Below are 22142 nucleotides of genomic sequence, written 5' to 3'. Positions count from 1 at the left end.
AGAGGGGGAGAGACCTGGGGACACAGTGAAGCTCAAAATCTTCTGTCTGTGATTAGTTGCTATGTGACTTTGGGCAAGTAACTGCACGTCTCTGAGCTAAAGTTTCCTCGTCTGTAATGTGGGGTAGTGATATGGCCCCGAAGGGCTGTGCGTTGCATAGTCCCTCAGTCATGTCTGACTCTTGCGACCCCACAGACCGCAACCCACCAAGCTCCTCTGTCCGTGGGATTTCCCAGGCAAGAATAACTGGAGTGGGTTGCCATGCCCTCCTCTAGGGGATCTTCCCAACCCGGGGACCGACTCATGTCTCTTACACCTCTTGCACTGGCAGGCGGGTTCTTTACCACTAGGGCCAACATTCACATGTGCGTGCTAATGCTCCAGTCGTGTTCAGCTTTTTGCAGCCCTATGGACTGCAGCCTGCCAGGCTCCTCTGTCCATGGGATTCTCCAGGCAAGAATACTGGAGTGGGTTGTCATGCTCTCCTCCAGGGGATCTTCCCAACCCAGGGATCGAACCCAGATCTCCTGCACTGCAGGTGGATTCTTTACCATTTGATTCACCAGGGAAGCCCCCCAAAGAGCTGGGGGTGGCCTAAAGGAGGTGATGTGTGACTCATGGTTGGGGAGGAGTGATTGGTAATACCATGGATTCCCTCTCCTCTGTACCTCTCCCTCTCCACTGACCCAGGGTGAGATGGCGGGAGATGAAGGATAAGCATTTGTGCTCCCCTCTGCCATGCCCCTGGGCCCTGGGGAGAGTGAGCAGGGCCACGTCCCCCTGAGTCCATAGCTATCAGTGAGAGGAGCAGGCAGGCCAGGAGGGGAAAACCCAGACCAGGGCCCCAGAATTTCCCTCACGCTCAGCAGACCTGGCAGGGCTGAACCCTCAGCTCCCCACTGCCCGCAGCTCCCCACAGCCATGGGCTTCCAAATGCACACGATGAGATGCTGCGGGTCTGAGAGAAGCTTGGGCTATCCTGGCAGGTCTCGGCCCCTAGAGAGTCTCCCTGGTGCCCCCAGTTTACTTGAGAAGAATGAGATTCTGCTGGAGCAGAAGGCTGGGCACAGGTAGGCACACAGAATGCCCCCAAGGCCCTGGGCTTTGGGTAACATGAGACAGACAAGTGCTGTGTGACTGGTGTTTGCAAATGTAGGTTATGTTTATTATTTCAAATTTATGTGGTGACACTTCAGATGTGCAAATAAAGAAGAGAAGAATGTAACTGGCATTCCCTGTGTCCGCCTTCCAGCCACACTGCCTCCTTGCTGCTCTGTGCCCATAGCAGAGTGTTCGCGTATTATTTCTTTGTTCCCTTGGGTGGAGAGAAGAGTAGGGAATCCCCTTGGGCCAGCCAGGCCTCTCCCGGCAGGTCAATGGTTTCTGCTTTCTTCCCCCAAACCAAGAAAGCCCCCGCTTAATCCATCCCATGAGTGGCCACCTCCTGTCTGCCAGCCTCCATCTGCTCGGATGCTGAAGATAAAGAGGTGGGACACAGCTTCCTCCTTCCCTGTCTCCCCCACCTCCCTGCCACGCTCCCTTCCTGGAGCTCTTCGTTATGGGTCTTCCCAGAAACCTGATTCATGCTCCCCTCTCATTCACCAAGAAGGATGATGTTCATTCCCCCAAACTTTCATGAACACTGCCTAACGAAGGGGCTTAGCTTTCAAGGAGCCCTGGAAACATGTAGAAGAGCATTGTGAAAAATGCCTATTCCTAAGAATTCCTTGGTGGTCCTGTGGTTAGGACTCAGGGCTTTCATTGCTGTTAGCCAGGGTTTGATTCATGGTTGGGGAACTAAGATCCTGCAAGCCGTGTGGTATGGCCAAAAAAAAGAAAGAAAAAAGCGTATTCCTGAAAAAAGTAAATCTTGGTCCCTACTTCACACCATGCAGCAAAATGAAACCCAAATAGAAAAGGTTAATACCATCCAGACGACAATGTAAAAGAATATCTAAATGGGGACTTCCCTGGTGGTCCAGTAGCTAAAATCTCTGAGCTTCCAATGCAATGGGCCCAGGTTCGATCCCTGGTTGGGGAACTAGATTCCCATGGAGCAACTAAAGATCTCACATGCTACAGAAAAGATTGAAGACTCTACATGCTGCAGCTAAGACCCAACACAGCCAACAAACAAATACTAAGAAGATACGTACTCTAACCCTTTATTTTTAAAAAAAGAATATTTAAATACATTGGGCAGGCAAATACTTCTTACATAGGACATTAACAATAAAAGAAAAGATTGATAAATTGTACTTCATTGAAACTGAGGATTCTATTCATCGCAAGACTCCTTTAAGAAAGTGGAAAGGCAAAACAGAAGATAGGAGAAGATATTTGCAGTAAATATATTCAACAAGGACTTGTATCCAGAATATATAAAGAACTCCTACACATCAGGAAGAAAAGTCAGATAATCCAATTCAAATGGCTAATGAACATGTGGAAAAGTACCTAACATCACCACTCATCAGAGAAATGCAAATAAAAGATCAATGAAACACCACTGTAAGCTCACCCAAATGGCTAAAAATTTACAAACTGACAATACCAAGTGTTGACAGGGATGTGGAGCAATTGGAACACTCACACACTGCCATGAAATGTCAGTTAGTACATTTAGAAAACTGTATGGAGAATCAATCAACACTGAGCATACACATACTTTATGACCCAGCAATTCCATACCTAGGTATGTCTTCAGCAGTAATGTGTACACAGGGCTTCCCATGTGGCTCAGGGGTAAAGAATCTGCCTGCAATGTAGGAGATGTGGGTTTGATCCCTGAGTTAGGAAGATAACCTGGAGAGGAAAATGGCAACCCACTCCAGTATTCTTGCCTGGGAAATCCCACCAACAGAAGAGCCTGGCGGGCTCTAAGCCATACGATTGCAAAAGTTAGAAACTTTTGCACAGTACTTAGAAACTAAAAAACAGCAACGCAGCATTGTGTACATATGTGCACCCAAAATATAGGTATAAGAAAGTTCCTAGCAGGGTTATTCCTAATGATCAAAAAGTGGAAACAACCCAAAGGTCCCTCAAGAGTAGAATAGACAAATTGTGCATATCCATAGGACGCAATAGTGCAAGGCAGTGAACTTGAATGAATGGTTACTGTTTGCAATAATGTGGGTGATTCCCACATTAGAATTTTGAGTTAAAGAAGCCAGTTGTCAGGGTGTGTGTGTTTCTATCCAGGTAAAGTATAAAAGCAGACATAATGTGTCTCTGGGTGTAGAAGTCAAGGTAGCAGGGGGCTTTCCGTGGTGGGAAGGGGCAGGAAGGGATTCTGGGTACTAGTGTCTTGTTTCTGGATCTGGGAGCTGGTGGCAGAATGTGTTTATGCTGTAAAAATTCATATATACTTGAGACCTGTGTGATTTTCTACATGAGAGTTAGACTTCAACAAGCAAGTTTACCAAAGATGATTTTTTGAAAGGATATATGTTTTTATTTCCCTGGAGGAGAGCATGGTAACCCACTCTAGTATTGTTGCCTGGAGAATCCCATGGACAGAGGACTGGCAGGTTACAGTCCATAGGATCTCACAGAGTCAGACATGATTGGAGCAATTTAGCATGCATGCATGCACATGTTTTGTGTTTTTTTTTTATTTTTTAAATGTTTATTTTAAAATTTATTTTTGGCTGTGCTGGGTCTTTGTTGCTACTCGGGCTTTCCTCTAGTTGTGGTGAGTAGGGGGCTACTCTCTAGTTGCAGTGTGTGGGTTCTCATTGCAGTGGCTTCTTTTGTTGCGGAGAACGGACTCGGGGGCACATGGGTTTCAATAGTTGCGGCATGTGGACTCAGTAATTGCGGCTCCCGGGCTCTAGAGCACAGGCTCAATAGTTGTGGCACATGGACTTGGTTGCTCTGAGGCATGTGGGATCTCCCCAGATCAGGGATCGAACCCACATCTGCTGCGTTGGCAGGCAGGATTCTTTACCAGTGAGCCGCCAGAAAAGCTCTTACCGGAGATTCTTATTGCTGGGCCCATGCTGGAGGCCAGGTAGGAGGCAAGTGAATTATTCTCTGGGAGAAGGGATGGGAACTGAGACCTGGTGGACGAGGTGGGGGATACTGGTCCAAAGAGGCTGAGAGAACTTGCTGATGGGTTGGGTGTGAGCACTGGAGTAGAGGGTCAAGGGAGAATTCAAGGTTTGGGGTCTGAGTTATGGAAGGTTGGAATGGCCTCCATCGCTCCAGGGAAGACCAAAAGTTTCAAGGAATTTCTGTCCTGACTATTATAACATGAGGTTCCATCTCAGGCCTGGTCTTGTCAGAAACTGGACACCAGGCCTCCTGGGACCTGAGGGTCAGGAGGGAGGGTGGGGGTCTGGGACCTTCCTGGACTTACCAGTGTGTTTCATGCTCCAGAGGCGAGCCCCTGAGAATGACTGTCTTGGAGACCTCAGCCGCTACTATGACAAGGCTGCCGGGAAGTGCTGTCACCGCTGCCGTGAGGGTGAGTGGGGGTTGCTGGGGTGGGGACGAGGGGAGTTTTGTCCTCAAGTTACAACAGTCTGGGGAGACTGGTAAGTGGGAACCACCAGAGTCAACATCGTCATTGTCATTGATTGTAGGTTTCTGAAGGCCATCCCTTTGTGAGCTTTTGTTTTTAATGATTGTGTGCATGCTAAGTTGCTTCAGTGTTGTCCGACTCGGGGACCCGATGGACTATCGTTCACCAGTTTCCTCTGTCCATGGGATTCTCCAGGCAAGAATACTGGAGTGGTTTGCCATGCCCTCCTCTAGGCGGTCTCTTAATTGCTAGTTCTGGCTTCCCTGGCGTCTCAGTGGTAAAGAATCCACCTGCTAATGCAGGAGATGTGGGCTGTATCCCTGGGTCAAGAAGATTCCCTGGAGAAGGAAATGGCTACCCACTCCAGTATTCTTGCCTGGGAAATCCCATGGACAGAGGAGCCTGGCAGCTTACAGTCCAGGGGGTAGCAAAGAGTCAGACACAACTGCGCGACTAAACAACAACAATTAAACACTCACTGTACATATACTGGTCTGGGGCCTCACGTGTGTTGCCTCATCTTATCAGATCCTCATGATTATCCTTTATTGTTGCCATTTTGGCAAATGAGGCTGGGGATGCTGCAAGGTTAAGCAAGTTGCCTAAGGTCACAGAGATAGAAAATGAGGGAGCTGACTGCAGCCAGATCCCAGGGTTCCGTGAACCCCAGAGCCTGGGCCATCAACACCCCCTGACCACCCCTCATTTCCAGCCCTTTGCAGGCCTCATCTTTCCTGCTCTGGGAGCACGTTTGTCCAGGGCTGCCAGGACCACAGTTCTCTCAGGGACAAATTTCTCTGCCCAGAGCTCAGTGGGCTTGCCCCCACCCACCACCCTGGCCCCGGCACAGTGATGGGCATCAAAGGTAGATGACAGGCACCATCAGGAAATCCTTCCGGAACAGAGATGAACCTGTTTGCCCCACTCTGCAGATGAGTCTAAAGGTCACAAGGTCATAAGGCATCCCCATCCTCTGTGGTTATCACAAGTCCCAAAGCACATCCAGTGGCCTTAGCTGGGTGGAGTCATGAGATGAAGTTCAGCTGTGGTCTCTGACCTCGGGAACAGGGACTCATGGGGGAGGAAAGATATTCATTATTATGTCAGCAGAGGGCAGAGGGGCCTACAGTCTGAGGACAGCAGGCCTACACTCCGCCCACAGCAGGACAAGAGGTGGGTAGGGGTCTTCAGGACAGGTAGAGGGGCCAGCATTGCTGTCTGGAGGATGGTGACAGGCCACGGTGCCCAAGATCACCAAGGCTGTGTGCCCTGAGCTGGCAGTAACCCTGCTCAGTCTGTTCCCTGCAGGCTCCTTGCTGCACCAAGAGGGCAGACTCAGCCTGCACTCAGGCCACCCAAGGACCGAGAGAAATGTTTTGGGAAAGAATTTGATATTTTTTATTTGTAAAAAATGATTGTAAGAAGTCATTGTAGCAGAAAAAGTAGAACTCTATTGGACTTTCTTGCCTTTATTTTATGGTTCAGTGTTGTTTTTGAACATACCTAACAAGTGGGGCCCCTTGCTTTTTAGTGCTTGGGACTTTACCCACATAGCCACGTATGAGGGGCCACATATGGCCCGCCACCCACACAGCCACCCACCCATGTACATGCTGTCCTTTCACCCACTGACTAACCTGTCCATCCCTTCCTCTTCTGTCTCCTTCCTCCTGTCCTCCCCCTTCCTATTTTTGCTGCCATCCATCCCACATACATCTACCCATCTGTCTCAGTCTGCTCAGGCTGCCGTAAGAAAATACTGCAGACTGGGGACTTAACAACAGACTTATTTTCTCATAGTTCTGGAGGTTCTTGAGTCCAAGATCAAGGTTCCAGCAGGATTTGGTTTTGTTTCTGGTGAGAAATCTCTTCTTGGCTTGCAGACAGATACTATCTCATGGCAGAGAGAGAGAGAGAGAGCGAGAGAGAGGGGGAGATCTCTTCCCCTTTTTACAAGGCCACCAATCGTATCTGATCAGGGCCCCACCCTTCTGACCTCATTTAACCTTCATTACCTCCTGAAACCCCTATCTCTAAATATTGGGTTGGCCAAAAAGTTCATTTGGGTTTTTTCATAACATCATCAGAAAAACCCAAATGACCTTTTTGGCCAACCCACTACATTGGGGGATTAGAGATTCAATGTATGGATTGGGGGAGTACATAGTTCAGGCCATAGCACTGGACCCCTCCCATCCATCCCTGACCTATCTCCCCACCTTCTCCCATCCCCCTTTTATCCACTCTTCCACCCACATCCATTCAACAGTTGTTTATTGTTTGTTCTTATACTGATGTCACTTATCACCTTTCCAGCTTTTTCTCTCTCAGCCTTTCTACAGGGACTGCTCTGCTTGGTGTCCTCTGAACCTACTGTATGCTTTCGGGTTCTGGGCCATTGTACATGCCTGTCTGCACCCAGGATGCCCTCCCCCACCATCTCTTATCTGGCTGCCCTCCTGGCACCCTTCCCTCCACAAAGCCTTCCCTCACCAGCCCAGGTTTATGTGGCTGGTTGTATACCACATCTCCCCAGGGGAGCAGAGGTCAACGTTCCTGGGTGGTGTGGCCCACGGGGCTCTGATTTTCCGTAAGACCCACAATCCCAGCTGCAGGGAGAAAGACAGACACTTCCTTTCCATGCCCCCCAGGCCCTTTGGCACCAGACTGGCTGGGCTTTGATGGGGGGTGAGTGGGAAGAGCAGGTGATATCCCAGTCCCTGGCTCCCTCTACTTAGATGCGGTGGAGGGAAGAGGGGTGCTCCCTCTCCCCCCGTATTCCCTCTCTGAGGCCCACTGACTGGGGTAACTGAGCACCTGATGCTGGTGTGGTGGGCGGGGCATTTTGCTGGAGTTTTATTGACCCTGTGCTTCCGGGCATGCAAGAGAGGAAAAATGAAAAACCCACAAAAACCCCTTCCTCTGTCTCTCGGGGAAATTTCTGACATTTTGCCCGCCGCCTGCAGTCTGCACTCGGCTGCGTATGGGGGCAGCTTGGTGGAGGAAGGAAACAGGGAGACCTTTGAGGCTGAGAAATGATGTCGTCAGGTTCCTCCTCCCACCCAGGCCTGTTATGCCCTTTCTAGCATCCTCGACAGTTGATCCCCAGCCCTCTGCTTACACACTCCCCAGTGACAGGGAGGTCATTCACTTGATTCATGACAACAGCCACAGTTACGTTGGTGAAGCATGTTCTGTGCCAGCGCTGAGCCCTGTAACCATCTGAGCTCGCTGAGCCCTGATAGGAAACCCAGAGAGGAAACTTGCACATGGGGGGGAGGCGGGGCTCCGGGACTTGCCCATGGTCACATGCTAGCCAGCGGCTCAGGCGGGGTCACATCGCTGTCTAACTAGAACCCTGAGCTCTTCCCCACTATTTGGCACTGACCCCGAGGCACTCACTGGGGGAAGGAGGCAGCAGAGGAGTTGGCCAGGGCCAAGGTGGGCAGAAGGCATGCTCTGGTTAGAGGATGGAGAATATGCCAAGTCCTGGAGTGAGCAAGGATGGGCATTCAGGAACTGGGAGGGGGGGCTTCCCTGGTGGCTCAGTGGCCAGTGCAGGAGACGCAGGTTCCATCCCTGATCCAGGAAGATCCCACAGGCCATGGAGCAACTAAACCCATGGACCACGACTACTGAGCTTGTGCTCTAGAGCCTGGGAGCCGCAACAACTGAAGCCTGACTGCTCTAAAGCCCATGCTCTGCAACAAGAGAAGCTGCAGTGAGAGGTCCGTGCACTGCAACTCAAGAGCATAGTTCCCGCTTGCTGCAACTAGAGAAAAGCTTGAGCAGCAACAAGAACCAACACAGCACAAAAATAAATAAATAAAATTATTAAAAAAAAAAAAGTCCCAAAACTTGGAGGGGCTGAAAAACTGAAGAGCCCATGTGGGGGCTGCCCCTTTCCTGTTCTGCATCCTGCTTTCTGGATCACTCCCTTTTTGTGTCCAGACTAACCTTCTCATAGGAGGCGCCTCCCCCAGGCATGGGGGAGTGGGGCCGATTTGAAGACAGGCCTGGTGTTAGGCAGAGAGCAAGGTTTGTTTGGGGCCGGGTGGGTGGACCCTGTCTTGTCCCTGGGGGAGCTGAGGGTTTCTTCAAGGAGGAGGCAGCCTGCCCTCCCCACTTTGGCTGAGCTTGGCTGGCCCTCAGTTTCCTCCCCATTTGGGTTTCTCCTTCAGGGCAATGGGGGGACGCCCAACAAACATCTTCCAGCTCCAGTCCCAAAGCACAAGAAGAAAGCATCTGATGGCTCAGATAAGGCCAGTCACCTCTGCTCTGGTTCCCCAATGACAGAACTGCCTTGGACCACTGCTAGCAGGGCAGGGAGTGGGGGAATGGGGGCACTTCTCCAAGAAAGGCAATCTGTGGGCTGAAAAGTCCATCTGAAATGTGTCTGCTGCACCAGGCAGTTAGCATCTGGGAGCCCTGAGAACACATTCCAGGGAACCTGACTTGGTTGGAATATGCAGAGGGGTCCTTCCTGGAGGAGGTGTCCTGAGGATGAGCAGGAGTCAGCCAAGGTGGGGAGTGGGTATGCTCTGATTAGGGGTCAGAGAATATGCCAAGGCCTGGAGTGGGCAGGGATGGGCATTCAAGAACTGGGAGGGGCTCCATTTAGCTTGTCAAGGGTGTGGTAGCTCAGTGGTAAAGAATCCACCTGCAATGTGGGAGACGTGCATTCGATCCCTGGGTCTAGAAGATTACCCTGGAGTAGGAAATGGCACCCCACTCCAGTATTCTTGCCTGGAAAATCCCATGAACAGAGAAGTCCATGGGGTCACAGAGTCTGCCGTGACTTAGTGACTCAACAACAACAATAAGGGTGTGAAGTGGGTTGGGGGAGGGGAGGGCGGAGGGACTGGCGGCCCAGACTCAGCGAAAAGCAGTTCTCTGTGTGGGAGTTTCTGGGGCTGGAGCATCTGCGGCCGGGGTTGCCTGATGCTGAGCCAGAAGTGAGAGGTGGTGACGGGAAAGGGAGGACAAACCCTGAGAACATCTGGAGTCACAAAGGCGCTGTTTTCAGAGGCTGGGCGCATCGGCACAGAGCGACACTTGGGAACCAGTCCTGAGAGCCAGAACAACGCCAGAGGCTTTCCTCACCATTCGGTTTCTTTTTCTCAACTTATTTTTCAGTCGGAGGAAAATTGCTTTCCAATGCTGTGTTGTGCGCATGCGTGCTAAGTCGCTTCAGTCACGTCTGACTCTTTGCTACTCCATTAAAAACCAAAAGGCTGAGAAAGTAGCTGCAGTACATACACCGTGCGTGGGTGCCTGCTCACTCGCTCAGTGTCCGACTGTTTGCAGCCTCCTGGGTTGCAGCTGGCCAAGCTCTTCTGTCCATGGGGTTCTCCAGGCAAGAATAGTGGAGTGGGTTGGCATTTTCTCCTCCAGGGGATCTTCCTGACCCAGGGATCAAACCCACGTCTCTTACGTCTCCTGCGTTGGCAGGCGGGTTCTTTAGCACTAGCACCTCCTCGGAAGCCTTGTGTTGGTTTCTGCCATACAGCAGTGTAAATCAGCCATAAGTATATATATATATGTCCCCTCCCTCTTGAACCTCCCTCCCTCCCACCCCTCTAGATCATCAGAGCACAGGCTGATCTTCCTGTGTTACAGAGCAGCGTCCCACTAGCTATGTTACACATGGTAACTTCCCTGGTAGCTCAGTGGTAAAGAATCCACCTGCCAGTTCAGGAGACGCAAGAGACACAGGTTCGATCCCTGGGTCAGGAAGATCCCCTCGAGTAGTAAATGGCAAACTGCTCCAGTATTCTTGTCTGGAAAATTCCATGGACAGAGGAGCCTGGCAGGCTACAGTCCATGGGGTCGCAAAGAGTCGGACACGATTGAGCGACTGTGTGCACACACACGCAGTGTATGTATGTATGTCAGGACTGCTTTCTTAACCATTCGATTTTGTATTCTAAAAGTGGTGCTCAGGGGAGAAGATCTAAGTGGAATATGGGAAAAGAAGAAACAAACAGTGAATAAACACACCTCATTCTTCTGCTGCTTGAGCTCCAGAAGCTCCAGCATCATTTCTTCAGCCCCTGTGGCCTTTCTGATCTCTGTACCAGCCACCTCTGTTCCTCCCATAGGGCCTCTGCACTGGCGGCTCCCTCCTCCTGGAATGCTGCCCGCACTCCCCCCACCCCACCCCCACCTCCTTCAGTCCTTTGGGACTCCGTGGGCCCCCTCCTACTGTCTCACGCAATCACTCCTCTCCCCACTGCCTTCCTCTCTTGGAGCTCCTGTTCTATGTTCTTCCAAGGCTGTCTCCACATTGGAAACCCACTTGCTCATTTATTTCTTTAATTTAAAAAAAAAATTTTATTTACTTTATTTTTTGGCTGCCCTAGGTCTTCGTTGCTGCACTCAGGCTTTCTCTAGTTGCAGGGAGGAAGGCCTACTCTCTAGTTGCGGTGCGGGGGCTTCTCATTGCGGTGGCTTCTCTTGTTGTGATGCAAGGGTTCTAGGTGCTTGGGCTTCAGTAGTTGTGGCACACGGGCTCAGCTGCCCCATGGCATGTCGGATTTTCCCAGACCAGGTATCAAACCCATATCCTCTGCATTACAAGGCAGATTCTTAGCCACTGGACCACCAGGGAAGTCCCTAGTCTAGATTCTTTTGGTTGTAACAAACAGCAGCCTAACTCACTTAAGCCCAAACAAGACAAAAGGGAAATAATTGGTTCAATAACAGAGGGGTCTGTGGTGCCATAATTCAGGTCTGAATGATGACCTCAGGAGTCCTTTTCTCTCTGTTGATGTCACCTCCTACTTACCTCCTTCTGAGGCAGGCCCTGCCCGTACCCCAGCAGCAATGACCCTCCAAGGTGACCTGACCAGGAGCATCTCTGCTTCTCTTCCCCAGGGTATTCCCCGAAGCAGCTGTGCCCAGAGGGGTCCCACCACTGCGAGAGGCAGTGTCTGCACGATTATTACTTGGACATCAATGACCGCTGCACGGCTTGTGTGAGCTGTTCTGGAGGTAAGGGCTGCGTCTCTCCTCCCCTGCTCCTTCCAGGGAGGATGGGGGGCCTTGGGGGTGGGAGGGAGGCAGGGGAGGCAGAGCACCTGGAAGGTGGGAGGTGGCGAGAAACGAGATTTGGTGCTTGTCCTCTGAATCAGCCCCCTGGTGCTTCAGTTTACCTCTCTGCATCTATGAATTGATATCAGCTGTGATTTTTGCATCCATACTTTTTTTTTAATTGGAGGATAATTGCTTTACAATGTTGTGTTGGTTTCTGCTGTTGCTGTTCTTCAGTGGTTCACTCTTCTTGACCCCATGGACTGCAGCACGCCAGGCAGATCTGGCCTTCACCATCTCCTGGAGTTTGCTCAAACTCATGTCCATCAAGTCGGTGATGCCATCCTACCATCTCATCCTCTGTCGTCCCCTTCTCCCCCTGCCTTCAATCTTTCCAAGCATCAGGGTCTTTTCCAATGAGTCAGTTCTTTGCATGGCTGGCCAAAGTATTGGAGCTTCAGCTTCAGCATCGGTCCTTCCAATGAATGTTCAGGGTTGATTTCCTTTAGGATGGACTGGTTTGATCTCTTTGCAGTCCAAGGGACTCTCAAGAGTTCTCCAGGGCCACAATTCAAAGGCATCCATTCTTCAGTGCTCAGTCTTCTTTATGTCTAACTCTCACATCCGTATATGACGAGTAGAAAGATCAATCTTTGACTCTATGGACCTTTGTTGGCAAAGTGATCTCTCTGCTTTTTAATATGCCATCTAGGTTTATCATAGCTTTCCTTCCAAGGAGCAAAGGTCTTTGAATTTCATGGCCGTAGTCACCATCTACAATGAATTTGGAGCACAAGAAGGGAAAATCTTCCCTGCTTCCACATTTTCCCCTTCTATTTGCCATGAAGTGATGGGACCGGATGCCATGATGTTAGTTTTTCGAATGTTGAGTTTCAAGCCAGCTTTTTTACTCCCTCATCGAAAGGCTCTTTAGTTCCTCTTCATTTTCTGCCATTAGGGTGGTTTGTGTCAGACAGCAGTGCAAATCAGCCATAAGTCTATACATATCCCCTCGCTCTAGAGCCTCCCTCCTGCCCTCCTGCATCCATGCTTTTTAGAGACTTAATTACTGATACCATGTTTCCTCGATGGAGGGATGTACACTTACACATTGACTCTGCTAAACCCCAGGGGAAGATTCTTTTCTTATCTCAGCTTTACAGTGAGGAAACCGAAGTTTAGGGAGGTTGAGGGCCTTTCCGAAATTACAATGCTCTGGTTAATGGAAGCACTAGAGTTTCAGCTATTGGTTTGACACCAAGGGCTGTGTTCTTTCCCAAGACCACAGTGCTTCCAGGAGAACATTTTCAATAAGTGTGTTTATTGTTAATTTCTTATTAAGGGTAGTGAGTGTGGTTTATGTGCTATCTCATATTTGTTTGTTGGGTTTTTTTGGGGGGGAGGATGGGGAAATTTGTTGAGATTTCTTCTGGCCTAATACATTTTTGTGGGCTTCCCTAGTGGCTCAGCAGTAAAGAATCCATCTGCCAATGCAGGAGACACGGGTTCAGGCTCTACGTCAGAGAGATCCCCTGGAGAAGGACATGGCAACCCATTTATTCATTTATTAATTATTAATATTCCAGTATTCTTGCCTGGGAAATTCCATGGACAGAGGAGCCTGGTGGGCTACAGTCCATGGGGTTGTAAAGAGTAGGACATGACTTAGCAACTAAACAACAACAAATAAGTTTTCATACTGTTTAGTATGTTTAGTGTGTTTGGGGAGAAACATGTATTATGTTTGTTGTGTACAGAATTCCATGTGTACCTGTCTGACCAAGCTTGTTAATACTTATGTTCTTTTAATAAGATGCATCCTTATTTATTTTGTCACTTTCACAAAGGTTGGTTTCTGAGACAGATGTGTTGAAATCTGTCTCCCAACATGCTTGTTTTCATCAGATTTTCATAGTTTTCTATTTTTGTTTTATAAGTGTCAAAGCTATGTTATTAGGTACAGTGTTCGTGAGTATCATATTATCCTCGTGGGTTGGACCTTTTATCGACATGAAATACATCTCCCTGTTTCTTATAATGTGTTTGCCTTAATTTTTGTTTGATATTTTTGTTTAATATTAAGATTGCCATTCTTCTTTGTTTATGTTAACATTTCTCTGATATAGTGTTACAATGTTTAAAATTATTGACCTCATTTTATTAAATGACAGTCATATGCATCCCTCACAAAAATTCAAGCAGGAACTTCCCTGGTGGTCCAGTGGTTATGACTGCACTTCCAGTACAAGGGTCATGGTTTCCATCCCTGGTTCAGTTCAGTTCAGTCGCTCAGTCGTGTCCGACTCTTTGCAACCCCATGAATTGCAGCACGCCAGGCCTCCTTGTCCATCACCAACTCCCAGAGTTTACTCAAACTCATGCCCATCGAGTCGGTGATGCCATCCAGCCATCTCATCCTCTGTTGTCCCCTTCTCCTCCTGCCCCCAATCCCTCCCAGCATCAGGGTCTTTTCCAATGAGTCAACTCTTCGCATGAGGTGGCCAAAGTATTGGAGTTTCAGCTTCAGCATCAGTCCTTCCAATGGACACCCAGGACTGGTCTCCTTTAGGATGGACAGGTTGGAGTTCCTTACTGTCCAAGGGACTCTCAAGAGTCTTCTCCAACACCATAGTTCAAAAGCATCAGTTCTTTGGCACTCAGCTTTCTTCACAGTCCAACTCATCCCTGGTTAGGAAACTAATATCCTACATGCCATGGGTGTGGCCAAAAAACAAACAGACAAAAACTCCCCCCAAAACAGCAACAACATAAAAATTCAAGCAATACACAAGTGTAAGGAAGAAAGCCAGCTCTGCTCCTCCCCAGTCATGGGTGACTGACACCTCTTTCCCTCTCTGTAGAGAGAAGAATGGGTTGGTTCATAGCCAGACATACCATACACACACAGAAAGAAGGAATCTTCAAGAAGATGAGATCTTACTGCTTATGGTGTGAAAATGATTATCTTTAACTTTATTCAAATATTTCAGAGGAGAAAGGAAAGTAAAGAAACTAGACTATCACAAGAGGTATCACAAGGGTTTTAAAAAAAACCCTCTGAAATTAACAGAAGAGGTCATGAAAATCAATAAGTGGTTAGGAATCATTGAAGGAATGACTGTCTCTTGTGGTAAAGTCATATTCTACTTGTTTCAATTTTGGGGTAGCAGAGAGTTGCTTAACTCCCTGTAATGAAAAATGAATGACTTGTTGGCCTCCCCATCCTCTTCCTGACGTTTATAGTTTACATTATGTTTGCTCTGCATAGTCTGATGCTGATCTTCTTTTCTGTAGCCCTAAGTCCACGCTAGCTTTGCTTTGTTACTTAAATTTATCCATTGTGCATTATGAGTCCATTTATCACAGCTTCTCATTCCTGAATTTTTCATTTTGATTTATCACTTGATTGGTCAGGTTTCACTGTCATGTGAACTTTCCAGGGATTCTTTTGCACCTTCTTGACTTCTTTCATGTTTGAAAATATCTGTCTCTAAACTGGAATGACCATTTGGACAGGTATAATATTATCCTGGGATATATTTTCTCTAGAATTTGGTAGGATTGGTACACTGTCTTCCTGTGGTAAATAGTGCTATGGAGGCATTGCCCTTGAAAATATGTGAGCTATTTTCAATTATCTTTTGATATTGATTTCTAACATAATTCCATAGTGATAAGAGAACAGACTGTATGACTTCAACACCTTTAGACGATGAAATTTTTGCACATTGTTCTATGTCTCTGGATATATTTCAGTGCCTCCTAGTTTGTAGTCTATGGGAGCTCGAATAGAATTTGTATCCTACTGTTGTGTGAAAATTGTATAAATCTTATTTATATTGAAGTGGTCCATGGTGCTTTTCAGGTCTACTATATCCTTCTACTTCTCTGTATAGCCATTCTATTAATTTTTGAGAGTTTGATATTGAAACTCCATCTAAAAATCTTAATTTATCTACTTAAAAAGTATTTGTAATATATAGTGGAACTATATAAAAGATAAAGACGCTTTGAAACACAATGTAAAAAAAGATATTGCCGTGAAAGATTCTGCAGTCAGCTTTTTCCTCCCACCTTTGTAGGTGGCTCCAAGAATCATTCTTTCTCTATTCTTAAGGATCAAAAACTTAGCCAGAATATGCCATGATACTGTTTGCGAACAATTCTTCCTGGTATCTGGTATGTCTTTTCTATCTGCAGATTTAGTTCTTCATTTCAGGGGAATTTACATGTATTTTTTTTATTTCTGCTCAACAGATACATCTCAATGTCAACTCGACGGATGCCAGTTGTTCTTATGTTTGATTGTCTTGCTTTTCCTCCTTGTCCATCATCTTCATTCACTGCATGAATATCTGCCTTTTTACCTTGCATTCACTGGTGTTTTTTTCAATCTTTTCTTCATGCCATTAACTCAACTTTCCATCTAACCTTTTTTATTTCTTGCAGCCCAGGTATCATAGGGCCCCCAGGATACTGGTAGTTCACTTATTGAATTTCTAATGATGGTGCTGTGCACCTCAGTTTGTTTTCTGTTGCTCTGCAGTCTTCCTTCTTATCTCATCCTTTAAAAAAATCATCTTTTTTTTTTTTTTTAAAAACTCTTCCCTTCTTGAATTTATATTCTTACTGTGTGTTAGTTGCTCAGTTGTGTCCGACTATTTGTGACCCCATGGACTATAGCTTACCAGGCTCCTCTGTCCCTAGAATTTGCCAGAAAAGAATACTGGGGTGGGTTGCCATTTCCTTCTCCAGGGGATCTTCCTGACCCAGGGGTCAAACCCGGGTCTCCTGCATTGCAGGAAGATTCTTTACTGTCTGAGCCACCAGAGAAGTTATATTCTTATTAAGTTCCTTTATAGTGTGAAGCACTCCTAGGATTGCTTATTTGTTGTAGACTGGGTTCTTTGTCTTTGCAAACTATATTCCTATCTTTTTTAGAACTTTCTCTCTTTCTTGTCTTCTCTCCTCCCTCCCTTCTGTCGTCTTTCCTGCTATAGCACATTCACATAGTTGCCACGTTATATTTTTCCTTCTTGCTCAAGCTTAGCCATGGCAGCAACTCTGTTCCTGACACAGTGTGAGGGATTTCTCCTTCACACCTACCCCATCTCACTGGACTCGAGTGTCTTCCCAGCTCAGAGCTTCAGCTGAGGTGTGTGTGCTTAATTGCTCAGTCTTCTCTGACTCTGCAACCGACCCCATGAACTGTAACTCGCCAGGCTCCTCTGTCCATGGAGTTTTTAAGGCAATAATACTGGAGTAGATTACCATTTCCTTCTCCAGGGGATCTTCCTGACCCTGGGATCGAACCTGCATCTCCTGTGTCTCGTGTATCACAGGTGGATTCTTTACCCCCTGTGCTATGGGGGAAGACTGAGAGTTAATTCTTCTTTTTTTTTTGGCTGCACTCTGTGACTTGCAGGATCTTAGCTCCCCACCCAGGAATTGAACCCAGGCCATTGCAGTGAAAGCATTGAGTCCTAACCACTGACCACCAGGGAATTCCTGAGGGTTACCTAAAAATAATCATGGTAAAATATACATAAAACTTCTTAGTTTAACCATTTAAAAGTATACTGTTGAACACTGCTGTATTTAAAATGGATAACTAACAAGGACCTATAGTATAGCACATGGAACTCTGCTCAATGTTACATGGCAGCCTGGATGGGTGAGGGGTTTGGGGGAGCATGGATACGTGTATATGTATGGAGGAATCCCTTCGCTGTTCATCTGAAGCTATCATAACATTGTTAATCGGCTACACCCCAATACAAAAGAAAAAGTTCAAAAGAAAAAAAAAAGTGTACTCTTCAGCAGCATGGAGTACATTCATATTTTTGGGTGACCATCACCATCACCTAGCTCCAGAATTTTTTCATCTTCCACAACTGAAACTCTGTCCCCATTAAATACTAGCTCCACATCACCCCCCAACCACAAGCCTTTGGCAACTATCATTCTACTCCCTGTCTCTATGAATTTGACTGCTCTAGGATGCTCATAGATGCTCATAGGAATCATACAATACTTATCCTTTGTGACTTATTTCACTTAGCATAATGTTTTCAAAGTGCATCCATGTTATGACATGTCAGAATTTCCTTCCTTCCTAAGGCTGAATGATATTCCATTGGACGTATCTACCACATTTTGTTTAACTGTTGATGTCCATGGGCATTTGGGCTGTTTCTGCCTTTTAGCTGTTGTGAATATTGTTGCTATGAACATATTTGTACAAATATCTGTTCAAGTCCCTGCTCTCAGATCTTTTGGGTCTACACTCAGCAGAGGAATTGCTGGATCATGTGGGAATCGAATGTTTAATTTCTTGAGGAATCTTGAATGTTACTTTTGAAACTCATTTTAGGAGCTCCAAGGACCTTGATGGGGGGTCAGAGAGCAGCCAGAGATAGGTATTGTCCTGGTGGCAGGGGGTCTGCCTTCCCTTCTGTCAGAGTCTTTATCAAGCTCCTGCTGCCTAGAAAGGGGTGCATCCACGCCTAGGGCTTCTGCTCATTCCTCCCACTTGGCCTGGCTTCCTGGAAATGGCAAGTCCAGGCAGTCTTTTCCGCTTCTGCCCAGGCCTGTGACATTAATGGGCAGGCAGCTACTCAAAGAGTTTGTTTTTTCTTTAGTTTTCCATGGATGTCTACTCACTGCTTTTAGTTGGCTTCTCCAGATTTTTTGAAAATTCTCAGGATTTTATTCCCTCCTCAGTAAAGCTTCTGGGGTTCAAGTGAGAATGAGGGGCTACACCAGCATCATTGCAACAAGGAAGAGAGAGGAAAGTGTCCTGAAATGGTTTTAGGGGCCAGGTGTAGGGGAGGGGAATTTTGTCATTGTTGCCCACATCCCACTGGCCAGAATAAAGTCACATGACCGCCCATCCAGCCTCAAGGGAGGCTGGGAAATGCAGTCTTTCTCTGAACCCCTTTGAAACAGAAATTGGGAACGCAGTCATTGTGCCCTAGGGGATTCCTTGTCACAGCTATAATTTCCTTTTGTCTCTCAGAGGATATTAAGTGTCTCTATTCCAAAGGCGTGTTCTGTTTTCTCTTTTATCTGTTTTCTTAAGCGTTAGTTCTGTTTGAGTTTGGGGCTCTTTTTTCTTGGTGCTGCTTTTCTTTGAGTTTTGGTGACTTCAAGGTCTGATGACCTGGAAAGGGGTGGGAGGTGGGGAAGGTGGGGTGGGGGTGGAGGGTGAAACCCGCCTCCAAAGGCAGTGAAGGGGAGCGAGGTGCTGGGCGGGGTCTGCCAGAGGCTGCTCCTCTGGGTCTTCAGGGTCCCTTCCTCCCCCCTCGGCCAATCAGCTCACCTCACCTGAGTCTCCTTGGGGAGATGCTTGGCTTCTTAGCTCTGTGGCATGAATGGATGAGGAGTGCGGGGTGAGGGACCTAGCTGGGTGCTGCTCCTTGTCAGATTCCCTCCCTATCGCCCCGGCCATGCGCCCACTTGGAGACAAGCACCAGAGCCTCTTCCAGCATAATCCCCTTGGGTATATTTTGGGCTGTGGTCTCCTTTTTCCATCCAACCCCATCTGCCTTCCTTGTTCCAGGAAGGCCTCATCATTTCTGGTTGACCCGGGATGCCCCTTCTTGTTTTCTCAGGGATATTTGCATTTATTATTATTTTTACCAGTGACTTTTTTAGAAGATAAAACTCATCATTTAAAGTATACAGTGCTGTGGTTTTATATTCATAGTGTCTATCTATTTCCAGAACGTTCCCTCCCCACAGAGAATTCCTTTGTGATAACCATAAATGGATTATATCTTTTCAAAATTGTGAATCACTATGTTGTATCCCTGAAACATATAATATTGTACATCAGCTTTATCTCAATAAAAAAAAAGAAACCCCTTAGCTCCTAATTCTCCCCTCCTTTCATCCCCTGGCAATCACTAATCAAGTCTCTGTCTCGATGGATTTGCCTACTCTAGACATTCCATGTAAATGGAATCATGCAGTTTGTGGCTTTCAGTGTCTAGCTTCTTTCACTTTATGTAGTGTTTTCAAGGTTTATCCATTTGTAGTGTGTATCAGTACGTCATTCCTTTTTTATGACTGAATAATATTTTATTATATGGCTATAGGAGATTTTGTTTATCTGTTTATCAGTTGATGAATATCGTGTTGTTTCTACTTCTTGGCTAGTATGAATAATGCTAGTGTGAACATTCACCAACAAGTTTTTGTATGGACATATGTTTTCAGCTGTCTTTGGTATGTATCTAGGAGTGGAATTGCCAGATCGTATGGTAAATCTATACTTAACTTTTTGAGGAATTGCCAGACTCCTTTCCACAGCTCTGTCCTACTTTGTATTCCCACCAGCATTCTAAAAGGATTCCAGTTTCTCCACATCCTCACCCACTATTGTCACTGTCTGACATTTGTATTCTGTCATCCTAGTGGATACGGTGTGGTCCGTCATTGTGGTTTTGGTTTGATGACTGATGGATGGATCTGATGACTCATGACATTGAGCATCTTTTCACGTGCCTTCTGGCCACTTGTATATCTTCTTGGAGAAGGGTATTCTTTTGCCCGTTGAAAAAAATTTAATAGACTTTTTTTTTGTAGTTTTCAATTTATAGAAAAACTGAGCAGGAAGTAAAAAGATTTCCCACTACTCCCAGTGTTATTAACATCTTGCATTAGTGGGGTACCTTGTTACAACTGATGCACCAATGTTGGTGCATTATTAACTGAAGTTCATAGTTTACATTAAGGTTCACTCTTTGCATTGTAGATTCTAGTTTTTGACAAATTATAATGTCATCTATCCTTGGTTGCAGTAGCATACAGAATAGTTTCACTGCCCTAAAAATCCTTGGTGCTCTGCCCATTCATCCTCCCCTGCCCCACCCCTACCAAACACTGGCAACCACTGATCTTTTTACTGTCTCCCTAGTTTTGTCTTCCCCAAATGTCATGTAGTTAGAATCACAGTAGGTAGCCTTTCCATTTGGCTGCTTTCACTTCGAAATAGACATGTAATATCCCACCCTGTCTTTTTTGCCCATTTTAAATTGGGATATTCATTTATTTTTAATATCATTTTTATGATCTCCAGGGATGTGGGCTAGGAGGTGGAGGCTGCCTCATGGACCCCGTCTGCCTTCTTGCCCTCATCTCAGGAATAGTCTGGAAGGAAGAGTGGAGCATGCCAGCTGCCCTGCCCAGCAGAAGACCACAGCAGTGTCCTCCCTCATGTGATGGACTGTCCGTGGGGGCTTTCTGGGTCCCTTCCCTCACCCTCTTTGAGTCCCCAGTGACCTTTCTCTGTGTCCCTTAGACCTCGTGGAGAAGAAGCCATGCTCAAGGAATTCCTCCCGCGTCTGTGAGTGCCGGGCCGGCATGTTCTGTGGCACGTCAGTCGTCAACTCCTGTGCCCGCTGCATCCCCCATTCTGTCTGCCCAGCAGGGATGGTTGTCAAGTCGCAGGGTGAGTATCCCCACCACCCAGGACCACGATCTGTGCTGATGCCACCCCACCGCCACCCCGACCTCCTACCTCCTCCTTCCTGCTGGACAGATGACATCTCCTATCATGATGATGCTGAGGATACACCCAGGGGCCCCTGTGGTCCCTTCCCTGCACCTCAGGTCCCAGGCTCAGAAAGAGTTCCAGGCATTGCCCTGGCTGGAGGAGGTCTTGGGTTGGCTTGAGGCTCGGGGCAAAAATTCTCTGATGCTTGATAAGCAAGAAAGAAACCTGAAGTTTCTGTCCTGGCGTTTCCCAGAAGATTAGAGCTGGTTTCCCCGTTTTGGTCCATGGATGTGCCATGCTTCTCCCTCTACCAGGTCTTTGCACATGCTGTTCCCTCTTTCTGGGACACCCTTCCTTCCCTGTTCACCCTGTGAACTCAACTCTGCCTTCAGCTATCTGTCCAGACATCACCTCCTGACCTCTCACAGACCATGTCTCCTTCCCAACATGGGTGTGAACACTGGCCTCTGTCTCAGTGTGGTCAGCGCGCATCTCCCTCTCTCCCAGTAGCTTCGCGAAGGCCAGGACCATGCCCAGCACATTCACAGTCATCTCCCCGCGAGGCGAGGTATCTGCTCTTCAGAGATGTCTGTTGACTGATGTGACCAGGAGCTCAGAGCTGGGAACGGACGGGTGGAGTTCAAATCTGGTTGGATTCGCCCTGCTCATTCAGAACCCTCAGTAGACGGATCCTCAGAAGCCTGACACCTGCAGGCAGGCGAGGTGCATGTATGCATGCTAAGTCACCAGTCCTGTCTGACTCTGTGCGACCCTATGGACCGTAGCCTCCCAGGCTCCTCTGTCCATGGGATTCTTCAGGCAAGAATACTGGAGTGAGGAGCTGTTCCCTTTTCCAGGGGATCTTCCCAACCCAGGGATTGAACCTGCATCTCTCTCCCGTGTCTTCTGCAATGATAACTAGTGCCACCTGGGAAAGGGTTCTGAACTAGGCACCAGATACCTGGGATTTTGGACAGCTTTGCATCTGTGGGGTGTGTCCCCAGCCCTCTCTGGGCCTCAGTCTCACCTTCTGTAAATGAGGAAGTGTAACTTTTCTTGCTTAGAAGCTCTTTCTTCTCTAAG

General features: G+C 47.4%; 1 protein-coding gene across 1 annotated transcript in view; it reads left to right on the top strand.

Annotated features, from left to right (window-relative positions):
* Positions 1-22142, top strand: part of TNFRSF8 (TNF receptor superfamily member 8) — a 78562-nt gene that overhangs the window by 13793 nt on the left and 42627 nt on the right. The window contains exons 3-5 of the mRNA XM_061160360.1: positions 4384-4471; positions 11405-11521; positions 20865-21014. Coding sequence (XP_061016343.1) covers positions 4384-4471; positions 11405-11521; positions 20865-21014 — 355 coding nt within the window. The remainder of the gene's footprint in view (positions 1-4383; positions 4472-11404; positions 11522-20864; positions 21015-22142) is intronic.

The sequence above is a fragment of the Dama dama genome, chromosome 14 (assembly GCF_033118175.1).
Source record: "Dama dama isolate Ldn47 chromosome 14, ASM3311817v1, whole genome shotgun sequence".
NCBI classification, from domain to species: domain Eukaryota; kingdom Metazoa; phylum Chordata; class Mammalia; order Artiodactyla; family Cervidae; genus Dama; species Dama dama.
Note: the sequence above shows the minus strand (reverse complement) of the source record. Positions and strands in the feature narration are given on the sequence as shown.